Source organism: Culicoides brevitarsis, chromosome 1 (genome assembly GCF_036172545.1).
Source record: "Culicoides brevitarsis isolate CSIRO-B50_1 chromosome 1, AGI_CSIRO_Cbre_v1, whole genome shotgun sequence".
NCBI classification, from domain to species: Eukaryota; Metazoa; Arthropoda; class Insecta; order Diptera; family Ceratopogonidae; genus Culicoides; species Culicoides brevitarsis.
Genome location: NC_087085.1, coordinates 8027837 through 8040156, shown reverse-complemented (window position 1 = coordinate 8040156; position 12320 = coordinate 8027837). Strand labels below are relative to the sequence as shown.

General features: G+C 25.8%; 2 protein-coding genes across 2 annotated transcripts in view; both read right to left on the bottom strand.

Moving 5' to 3' along the window:
* Positions 1-12320, bottom strand: part of LOC134838119 (frizzled) — a 115839-nt gene that overhangs the window by 57679 nt on the left and 45840 nt on the right. The gene's annotated exons all lie outside the window — the stretch shown is intronic.
* LOC134828191 (putative aldehyde dehydrogenase family 7 member A1 homolog) lies at positions 4482-6685 on the bottom strand. The gene is made up of 3 exons (XM_063841196.1): positions 6624-6685; positions 6124-6342; positions 4482-5899 (listed from the first exon to the last, which is right to left on the bottom strand). The coding sequence occupies exons 2-3, from the start codon at positions 6339-6341 to the stop codon at positions 4510-4512; spliced, it is 1608 nt and encodes a 535-aa protein (XP_063697266.1). The 5' UTR covers position 6342; positions 6624-6685; the 3' UTR covers positions 4482-4509.

The window sequence follows — 12320 nt, the reverse complement described above, 5'->3', positions numbered from 1 at the left end:
TAAATTAAATCTTCATTAATATTTATTAAATGAATTTAAAAAAAAATTTATTTCAATTTATTAAAAATAAAAATTATTTATTTGAATTTATTTCTAATTTTTATTAAATTAAAACTTTATTTATTAAAAAAAATATTTTTTTTTATAAAAATGAAAATGTTTTATTAAAATAAATAAAAAATAAAAAAAAAATCGCGAAACATCAAATTTCTCCATAAAGAAAACCTACAAATGCCGACGAAAAAAAGCGCGGTACACACTTTTTCTATTTTATGATCGCATTGCATGAAATTTTCAATTAAATCATCTGTAAAACGAAGCGAACTCTTAAACGTACATAATATAAATTTTTTGCTTGTCCGTTTTTTTTTTCATGCATTTTTATTATCTTCCGAACGATCATGATATTATCGAGTTGCACTCGTTCAAATTGATTAGAATTGCAAAAGAAAAACGAGAGTAGCGACGACGACGACGACGATGATGAAAATAAATAGACAAACAGACATCACCTGCCATTATCTTGTCATATAAACTGACTATTTTACTTCTTTAATTAAACATGAGCGAGCACACTTTAATGCAGAGGAAAAGGCAAAACCGTTGCTTTTTTTTCTATTTCACTTTTTCAATTATTTTTGAATTACTTTCTCGATAAATAAATAAAAATAAACAACGGAACGTGCAACAGTCGCCGCATGAAATTTTTTGATTTAATTCCAATTAATAATAACAAACACAAGATTTTTTGACAGCTGCCTGTGCGAAAATTCATGCATTCCGCTGAAATTTACTATTTGCAGTAAATTAAATAAATTGACTCGACTGCTGCGAAATGTTTTCTCGTGAAATAGGATTTAGTTCGTTGCAACATCGAAAAAAAAAAGTTTTACAATGAGAAGAATATTTCACGTCTTTTATCTGTTACAACTTTGTTTCTTCTTCTTTTTTTCTCTTGTTTCGTTTTATTTTTACGAGTTATAGAAATTTTTCCACACCATTATTAATACTTGCAAGTCAAGATGTGAAAAATACACAATTGTCGCATCTTGTACCTTATCGATAATGCAGCAATGTGCGTTGAATGGGAGTTTGTCACCGATCTCGTTACCGCAGATTTTTGTATCGAATATCGGATTTTTGTGCGGACATGAATCACAACAACGGCAGAAACGAGAACGGGAGAGAGAGAGAAGGAAGGAGGTTGGCAAAACTCTTGTAAAACAAGTTCTTGGGATTATTATAAAGTGTATATCGATGTAAGTTTAAGTGTTTGCACGGAACGTGTTTCTAAGCGAAAAGGTGTAATTTTATAAAAATAGATGTCACCTTTTTTGAACTCCTTTTTTAGAACTTTTCCTGATTATCTTTAGTAATAGCATCATTATTTTTTTTTTCAGGTGCAGAAAAATTATCAGTTGCGGAAATATTAATTTAGTAAAAAAAATAATTTTTAATAAAAAGGTAAGAAAATAAAAAATAATAATTTTATTTTAAATTATAAATTTAATTTAATGAAATAATTTATTTAATTTTTATTTTAATTTAGAAAATTTGAATTAAAATTTAAGTTTAATAATTTGTCAAATAAATAATTATTTATTTTATTAATTTTTAAAATTAAATTAAATTGAATTGACTAAATTAAATTAAATAAAATTATTTTTAATTTTTTAAATTTATTTTATTAATTTAATTTAATTTTTAATTAATTTTAATTTATTTAATTAATTTTTTAAATTTTTTTAAATTTAATTTAATTAATTAATTTTAATTTAATTACGTAATTTTTGAATAATTAATTTCAAAAAAAATAATTCCAATTTATGTATTAATTTAATTTAAATAATTAATTGTTATATAGAGAATTTGAATTAAAATTTAATATTTTTTAAATTAATAATTAAATTTAATTAATTATTTTAATTTCAGAAAAAAATTATTTTAGCGTATTCAAATTTTTCAGAGAAAAATATCTTTAAAAAAATCCAAAGAAAAATTATTTCAATTAATTCAAACCAAGCAAAATTATTTTTTTAAAACAAAAAAGCCAAAAACTAAAAAAAAAATTAATCCGCCACTGCAAAAACTGTTAAAAAAATTTCCCATGTGCTCCATCATCTCATTTTCGGTAAAAACCATGGCAACCAGGCACTTAAATACAGAAATAAACACAAAAAAGTTGTCTGTTAAAGCTAATAATATTAAAATTAGGTGTAACATTTTGTGTGGAACAAACAAACAAATAATGTGTAAATGATGTATGAATGTTGATGAGCCTTTCTATGTTTTTTTTTCGGGTTTTATGGAACGCGTACGACAAATATCACACCTTTTCTTACGCACGGAAGATAAATTACACTGTTTCGCCTTCGCTCATTAATATTTTCTGTTTTTTTTTCTTGTTTGGTGCGATATGGAGAATTAAAGAAACAACAGAAAAAAAGTTAACAACCGAAAGACAAATGAAAAGACATTTTTATTTTATTTTTTTTTTATAAACTGTGGAAAAAAAATTTTTTTAGTTAATTTTTTTTTATGGTCTTGGGCTGTTCATTAGTTTGCCGTCTATAACAACGGATATCTACAAGGAATATCTTTTCATATAATTTATTACCTAATTTAGACAAAAACATGTGGTAAAATGTGAATAAATTATCAGTGTAATAACAGCATGGATGTTAAGACGAGGATGATGATTATAATCATAATAATAGGTTTTTGTGAGATATTTGGCAGCTAATTAATAATTTAATGAATTTTAGGAATTTGACCTTTTTCGTTCAGAAAATAACTTTTTTTTTCAACCAAGAACATTAAAAAGATAAATATAAAAATAAATATCTCGATGAAAAAAAGTTACAAGATAAAGTAATAATATTAGCAACACGAGAAAAATGTCAGTTCGCAAAAAAAATGAGATGAGAGAAACAAGTAATCATAATTATTGTTGCGTTGCAGTGCAAAAAAACATTCTTAAAATGTTGTAAACGTTAAAAAAGAACGACTTAAGGACATACGTGAAGCAGCAGCAGAACGAGAAAAAAGGAAATGAGAAGAAAAAAAAACATTAACATTATTAATTATGAGGGAGGTGCACATCACCGACAACGAGCAACGAGTCACAAGGTAATTATTATCGATTTGTGTATAAAATAGTTGTAAGTAACCCTTGCATGACTCGAGAAAACAATGATAATTGCGTTGTTGAACGTCGTTTTGTGGCATTAAATCTTTTATTTTTATAGATAAAATGTGGCTTTGTCACTGTACGATCGAGAATTTAACACAGATTTTTTTCTTTTAATTATAAATAAAATAATTTTCTTTGTGAGCTCGTTCATTGCAAGAAATTTAATTTAAAAGGCTATTTTGATGAAAACGAGCCAGAAGAAGAAGAATTTTTCAAATAATTTTATTGTTTGAGCTTAAAGATGATATTTTTTCAAAGGTATGTAGCTTAAAAGGATTTTTACTTTTTAAGTTTTAGAATAAAAAAAAATAATAATTTTAAATTTAAAAAAATAAATATTCATGAAAATATTAAAAATTATTAAATATAAGAAACATTTAAAAAAAATTATTTAAAAAATTTTTTTTTCGAGAAATTATTAAAAAAATAAGTTTAAGGCATTACAAAAATATTTTTGAAAAAATTTATTAAATTGAAAAATTAAAAAAAAATTAAAATTTATAAAAAGTTAATTAATTAAAATTAATAAAAAAATAATTAATTTAATTTGAAGTAAATAATTTAAAAAATTTAGAATAAAAACTTAAGCAAAATTATTGAATTTTTTTAAATTCAAATTTTAAATTAAAAATTTTAATCAAAACTCAAAAATAAAATTGAACAGTTACAAAGGTCAAAACAAAATTATTTTATTTTAAATTAAATTAAATATTCAATCAAATTTAAATTAAATAAAATAAAAATTAAATTTAAAACAAAATTTAAGTTTAAATTTTTTTAATTAATAAAAATAATTTTTTTTTAACTTTTTTTTTAATAAAAAAAAAATTTAAAAAAATTTAAATAAAACAAAAAAATATTTTTTAGTTAAAATTTAAAAATTACTTAAAATAAAATTTAACTTTAATTTTATTTAATTTTTTAATAATTTAATTTGAATAATAATTAAAATATTTGACAATTCAAAATTTTATGTCAAAAAAATATCAAGTCAAGAAATTTTTTTTTCTAAAAATTCAACGAAACCCTTTCAACAAACTGCAAACATCATCTCTGAACAAGACAAAAGGCAACAATAATCAAATATGACACATGAGAGAATTTTGATGCATTTTCCTGTCAATCTCTGTCTACCGTTCATCCTCGAGTCGAAACAGACAAAAGCAACATCAAATAAAGATATCAATTTAATTATAATTAAAGACAAAGCGATTTTATGATCACATTTATGATTGAAACGAGATATGAGCGACGACGTGATGACATCTGACAACGACGCATTAAAAACTTTTTTATTTTTCTTTAAAACGAGTTATTTATTCAAAAACGATTCCTTGTGCCAAGGGAAGTTCAGGCGAGTAGTTCAACGTAACAGTTGCTCGTCTCACGTATTGTTTCCAAGCATCCGAACCTGATTCCCGACCGCCTCCAGTAGCTTTTTCGCCGCCAAAAGCTCCTCCGATCTCCGCACCTGATGGACTTGTGTTGATATTGACGATGCCGCAATCCGATCCGTTTTCGCAAATCCATTGGAAAGTCGATCCGATATTTTTCGTGAACAAAGCTGACGATAATCCGTGTTCAACTTCGTTATTCCATTCAATTGCTTGATCGAGATTCTTTGCTTTCAACAAATAAACGATTGGAGCGAAGGTTTCTTTTTGAATGACGGGCGAATCGTGCGGTAAGCCAGTGACAATTGTTGGTTCGACGAAAAATCCGGGTCCGTCGATGACATTTCCGCCAGTTTCGATTTTGCCGCCCAATTTTTTCGCCTCGTCGATCGTTTTTTTGTAGTTGTCAACTGCTTGTTGGTTATGTAAGGGACCATACAAGGTCTCTTTTTCCAAAGGATGTCCTTTGCGCTTCAAGACATTTCCGTAACGAGTCTTCAGTTTAGCCAAAAATTCATCGTAGAGCTTTTCGTGGATGATTAAACGACGAGTTGTAGTGCAACGTTGTCCCGCAGTGCCAATACAACCGAAAAATGCGGCATCTAAAGCCATGTTAAAGTCAGCATCTTCATTCACAAGCAACGCATTATTGCCTCCGAGTTCGAGAATGAATTTTCCGAATCTACGTTGAACTTCGACGCCAACTTCGCGACCAACGGCGGTACTTCCTGTGAAGGAAAGTAATTTTACGCGTGGATCCGAGACCATTTTCTTGCCGACATCGGTGCCGCCTTGACACAAAGTCACAACGGGAGGTAAATTATTGCGTTTTAGCACTTCAGTGACGATTTTTGTTGTTGCCACAGACACCAAAGAGGTAGTTGGAGCTCCCTTCCAAAGCACAGAATTGCCAACAGCCATCGCGATTGCAGCATTCCATCCAAAAACGGCACACGGGAAGTTAAAAGCGGAAATGACTCCAATTAATCCCAAAGGATTCCATTTTTCCAAGATGAGATGTTTGCCGCGTTCGGAAGGTAAAAGTTGCCCGCTGTACGTGCGAGATAATCCGACAGCATAATCGCAAATATCGACGAATTCTTGAACTTCGCCGATACCTTCGGGCAAGATTTTTCCCATTTCAAGCGAAACTAAACGACCCAAGGGGTCCAAATATTTCCTCAGTTCCTCGCCGATTTGACGGATAATTTCGCCACGTTGAGGAGCAGGAAGATTCGCCCATTGCTTGTAACTTTCGTTTCCGACTTGAATGCAACGTTCGGCATCAGCAACGGAAGCAGTGACAGTTTCACTAAAAAATTAATTTTTTATTTAATTTTTTATTTTTTTTTAATTATTTTTAAAAATTTTAATTTTTTTTTCGAAAATAATTTCTATTTTTTAATTTTAATTTTTTTTTTTTTTAAAAAATTTTAATTTTTTTTTTTTAATAAAAATTTTAATTTTTTTTTTTTTTTTTAATTTTTTTTTAATAAAAATTTTAATTTTTGTTTTTAAATTTTAGAAAAAACTCACGCAATCACATTTCCCGTCGCAGGATCGATACTTTTCAACGCGGGACCACTTCCTTTCCATTCGCCATCATAAACGCCGTAATTCGTGCGTTCCAAGCCCAAATCCTTCAAAAAGGAGTATTTTGGATCGTCAATCAAATACGAAGAAGCCATCCTGATATTTGATGATTTTAATAGCAAAGCACGTCGTGAGGCAATCGAAGTAATAGCTTTGAACATTCTACACAAAAAAATTACAAAAATTTGAATATTTTTCGCTTTCAAGGCCGATTTTAATCTGATACGGTTTTAAAAAAAAGCAAATGTTTGGTCCTCCTTATCAGTCGTACTCTTTAATTACTTAACACTTGGAGACTGTTGTGTCATATTTCTCATTTTTTCGGTTATTTTTTGAATGAGAATCAATTGGAGTACAAAAGATTAATTTAATTCTATTATTAATTCAACAATTGTTGGTTTTTTTACCGTATCAAATTTATTTTCGGATGAAATTTCACTTACATGCGTCTTGGAACGTTGCACTCGCCAAACTGTCCCGTCAAAAGTTCGGAATTGTACTGAGAGTTTTAATCAATCTCTTTGAAGTTAATCATCTTGTCTTTGTATTTGTGTTCGTCGCATACTTTGATAAGGGAATCAGACCCACAAGGCATTCATGAATGAGTCTTATCGCACACACTTACAAACACCTCAATTGATAATGTCTTATCTAACGATTCAAAAGTAACAACAACTTTAGAATTAGGCTGATACAATAATTTAAAATGTTTATTCTTAAAAAAATTAGGAAAAAAATATTTTTTTATAATTTTTGTATTTTCATACTATTTAATTTAATATTTAAAAAAAAATAAAAATAAAATAATTATTTTTCATAAAAAGTAATAAAAATTAATAAAATTTATTAAAACTAAAATAGTATTGAAATATAATTAAAATAAATTTTATAAATTTTTTTTTAATTAAAATTATTTTGCTTAAAATATATTTTAATTTTTTTTTAATTTAGTCAAATAATTGTTATAATTAATTAATATTTATTTTTAATTATTATTTTTAATAATATATTTTTAATTTAAATATTTATATTAAAATTATAATATACATATTGTATATTTATATATAATTATAATAATTATTAATAATTTTATTATTTTATTTTAAAATCTAAAGTTTAAAAAAATTATTTAGGTTTTTTTAAAAAAATAAAAATTTTAAAAAAATTTAAAAATCTTGAAAAAAATAAATGTATAAAAAATTTCGTTATATTTAATTCAGAATATTTTTTTTCTTTACAAAATTAAATAAATAATTTTGATAAAAAACAAAACTAAAAAAAATTTGACTTTTAAACTTATTTCAAAAAAATTTTAATATGTTTTATTAATTTTTTTTTTTTTTTTTTTTTTTTGTTAAAAAATTGATTTAAATTAAATTGAATATTTTCTTTCTTTATTTTTAGATTTGGAGAAATAAATAAAAGAGGAAATTCAGAACATTTTCATCAATTTAATTGGCCTTGCTATTCACAATCAAAAGTATTTTAGAGAGAACGACGAAATTTTATGTCTCATCATAAACTTTGAGAGAAGCAACTTTTATCTCTCCGGATTTGTGGATACATTTTAATGACGCGCACAGAGCAAGATGAACTAAGTAGATTATATTTGTTAGAGATGTGCTTTATGATAAGTAAATAAGTGTCGGTTTTTTTTCTTCTCTAAAATAATGAAAGCTTCTTATCCTTTGACTGAAACACAAATAAAATAAGAAACGGCATAATCGCATTTGATATTGTTTGTTTGCCGTTTTTTTCTCTTTCTTCAATTTATTTTTTGTGTGCCTTAGGATTTTACTCTGATTTCATTTTATCGCTTTCGCTATATGCGACAAGGGATTACGGCGTAGTTTATGTCTGTAGTTGCTTTAAACATCGACAACAAAAGGAACGAATCAATTCTTGGGGGGCTTAATACGCGCGGACAGCAAAAAAAAAGTGGAGTTTTAGGAAGGACAATTGCCGCTGTGCCCATTAAAAATAAATTATCAAGGATATTGTGCGGATGGCTCATGCGGGAATTGCGGAGAGGCTTTTATTGTACTTACTTGAGAGAAACTGACGCTAAAGTGATTGGCTTTGGTTTTTATCACTTTCTGTTTTATTTATTTATTTATGATAGCGATTGTTTTCTCTGTTTATTTGTTGAAGACTTAACTGTGAAATATTAGAAACGATTTTGTGCCCACACAAATAAGCTGGCATGGTTTGGCAATGTTTCAAGTGCTCATGAACAAGTTGAAATTTCTCTTACAACTTTTTATAAAAATTTTAAAAATTTATTTATTAAAAAAAATAAAAAATATTCGAATAAAAAAATATGAAATATTTGAATTAAAAATTTTAAATAAAAATAAAAAAAAAAATTATTAAAATATTTATTTAATTATTTTAATGAAAAAAATAATAAAAAAAAAATTAATATTTTTTATTAAATAAATAAAATTAATAATTAAAATATTATTTTAATTAATTTAAATAATTTTTTTAATGAAAATATTCATTTTGTTTTAAATATAAAAAATAAAAATTAATTATTTTTTTTTTTAAAAAAAAAAAAATATTTTAATTTTAAAAATTCTTTATTTTACAAAAGAAAAAAGTACAAGGATTTAATTAAATAAAATATATCTAAAATTAATTAATTAAATAATTTTAATTATTTTCTTTGATTTCTTTAATTAAAAAAAATTTCAAAATTTAAAAAATTTCAAAATTTAATTTAAAAAAAATAACTATTTAAAAAATAAAATATAGGTAAAAATATTAAATTTAACTTAAAATTTTAATTATTTAATTAAAAAAATTTTTTTTTAAATATTATTTTTGTTTAAAAAAATTATCTTATAAAAATTATCACAAATTTCGCCTTTCACAACACTGTACTTTATTTTACAAAAGAAAAAAGTACAAGGATTTAATCTTTTTTTTTTCAAGTAAACTCGTTTAATTGGATTAAACCCTTAAGCTAAATATTTATGAAATTAAATATGAAGAAAAAAAAATATCTAACTAAACGCACAAATTCCAGTAGCAAAACTAATGACACAACGCCCGTCCACACATTTGCAAATAATAAATATTTTACAGTGACACACCGAACGAACGCAATACAATTGATATGGATCAGCAAAAGTCACACACACACACTCGGTTTATGCCGAGAAAATTTATGTACCTTTGAATACTTTATATTTTATATAAATTTTATAACAATAACCAGTAGCTATGTTGTTTGCCTTTCGTCGTCGTCGTCGTCGTCGTAACTCGTTGTTGAGTAAGAAACAAATTTAACCTATATCTCCGTGTTGCTTTATTTCGTGCGGCTATGTCACAGGTTGGCTCCATATTTCGCATACATAATAATTGTAATAACAAGATATTACCAAAAGTGGGAAACAATGATCACATAGATCTGTCAAAAGGCATGGAATAGCAATTTTTCGCAAAAAGCAATATTTTACTGCGGAGACAATTTCAAAATTTATGGCTTTATAAAGCCTATTTTATAACCCATTCCCATTATTATTGTTTCTATTATTTTTACCTATTTCAAGAGAAATGTATAACGGAACTGTCACTTTATTTTGAGCATATATGGGGAGGATTGGCGAAGTAGTTGCTGCTAACATATGCTCCGAAAAATGTGTCACACACACATCAAAAACGAGCTTATAAGGAAAATATTGTAGTCACGTTTTGAATTTATTAGGGTGAACGGAACAACATCTTTTACGAAAATAAAAATAAAATATTAAATCCAGAACTCTTTTTGTTTTTTTTTCTTATTTTTTTCGAAAGTCGAGGAAAAATCGTGCAAAACTCGTTCATGCACTTTTTGTGCCATTCAATTTATTTTTTAATACTTATCAAATATTAAACGTGATGCATTTGATGAATTATTGCTGGAGATAAATTAAGCATCACACAAAAAATATTGTGTCAAGGGGATTATTTTTTCGCTGTCGTTGTCCTCTTTCGCATTCAATTTATCACGATTATGATATATGTTAAAATTTCATTTTTCTCGGAATTTTTTAACATGTTCCATTTATTTCTATTTTTTATATTTTTTTTTCTCTTAAACTGTCTAAAAAAATTTTTTATCTTCTAATTTTTTTTTGTTATAAAAGTTGACATTTTTTACGTTTTTTTATAATAATAACAACTTTTATGTCGCATTTGATTAAATAATAAATTTTATGCGACAAGAATTTTTTTATTATTTGAATTTTTTAATCAATATTTTTGGTTCGAGGAAAAAAATAATAATAATGTTGTTTGTTCGTTTTACGATTGTTGCATTTGATAAAAAAATAATAATAAAAATATTTATTTATATCGAGTTCATGTTCAGAAGAGATCAAATAACATATAACAACGGACGTTGTAAAAAAATATTTTTTAAAATTTTTTATCATGTGAAAATTACGGGAAATGTAAAAAAAAATATTATTTGTTTAAACTTTTCAAAATATTTTTTTTTTTTTGAATAAAAAATTTTTAAAAAATTAAAATATTTTGATAAAAAAAATTATTAATTATTGAAATTAATTTTAAAATTTCATTTATTTGATTAATTAATTTATTAATTATTATTTTTAAAAAAAATTATTAAAAATAAATTATTAATTTTTTTTTCACAATTAAAAAATTTATTTATTTTATTTTAATAATTTTTTTAACAGATTATTTTTAAAATTTTATTATTTTTTTATCATTTTAAAAAATATTTTAATTTATATTTAATTTAATTTAATATTTTATTTTTTTTTAAATAAATAATAATTTTTAATAGTTTCAATTTTTGACATTTCCCGCACCTTCATGAAAAAAAGCCATCGCTGCTAATTAACCGTTTTATATTTTATTTTATGTTTTTATTTCGTATTTCGCGTGTTTTCGGTGAGAAAAAAATCATTTTTAAAATTTATTTATCACCTGTTCGGTTTTTGTCATTGTAATATATCCAGCCAATAAATTTACAGTTGATTTATTCGCAATTAGTAAAATTATTATTTTTTTTTACCGTGCGCCACTTTTAATAAATATTGATTTCAATTAAATACCTTTGGTCCATTTTTAAATTGAATTGAATTTTTTTCGAGCTTACCTGAAAAGAGAAAAAAAATTAATCATTAATTGATGTTTTTTTTTTTAAATAAAAAAGGAAAAATATGTCAAAAAAAAAGCTTTTGTCAACTTGAAACAATGAAAGCTTAACGAGCGCAACAAATTTATCTACGATGTGTCGTCGTCGTTTAATATCTTGCCCCATGGCAAGGCAAGGCACGACAATTACCCGTGTTTTATTTTTTCGCAACCATTTATTTAAAACAATGACAGAGAAAAATATCCTCAAGGTGAACTCAAATTGGGTAATGAAAAAATAAAAATTTTTCGCGCCAATGAAAATTTTTTTCGTATTTTTTTAGTGTGGTCTCCCGTTTCTCATCTGTTGCGTGCGCGTTTTTGTCAATTAAGTGTCTCAGTGTGCCATTTCTTGTCATTTTTTCGGGACTTCATCTTGCATGTCACGAAACAGGAACGGAACAGGCATAAATTTGCATGATAATCATCATAACAATATGTATCACAATAACGCAAAATATAACCGTTTATCATCCGAAATTGTATGTGATTTTCGATAAATAGTCGTTTGCACACCACACATGCGACTTGCAAAACCAGTTTCTTGCTTCTGCTGGCGAGAGAGCGTAAATTTCGTGATTTTTGACTTTTTGTGTGTGAAATGAATAACAAAAAAAAAAAAAAAAAAATTATGAAAACCCAAACTAACTGTTTAAAGAGCCCGTTTAAAGTTAATATATTGTGACTGTTGACATTGCGCTTGCATGCATCTCATAAACTTTTCGGCATGTTTTGCGTGACAAGGTACTAATGATGTGTCTCAAATTACATTTGTTTTGTGAATGAAAGTCTGAGGAGGGTCTTTGATGTCAAAAAAAAATATTTTTCGTACAAGAGTTTTTTATCTTGCACGTTCAAGGCTGAATCTCGGCGTAAAAGCAACTTTTTTGTCACCTACTTGACCAGCTAGTCGACAACTTGTATCAACAAAGTAAGAACCAGAAACCATTCAATTGGATATCGCATCGTGCATCTAGCTGCTTAGCATG

What these genes read in the sequence shown, in the direction of transcription:
- LOC134828191 (XM_063841196.1), bottom strand. Translation starts at nt 6,341, where the DNA reads ATGTTCAAAGCTATTACTTCGATTGCCTCACGACGTGCTTTGCTATTA. An exon ending in GCGACGGGAAATGTGATTGC is followed by an intron (nt 5,900 to 6,123) that starts GTGAGTTTTTTC and finishes TTAATTTTTTAG; the next exon opens with TGAAACTGTCACTGCTTCCG.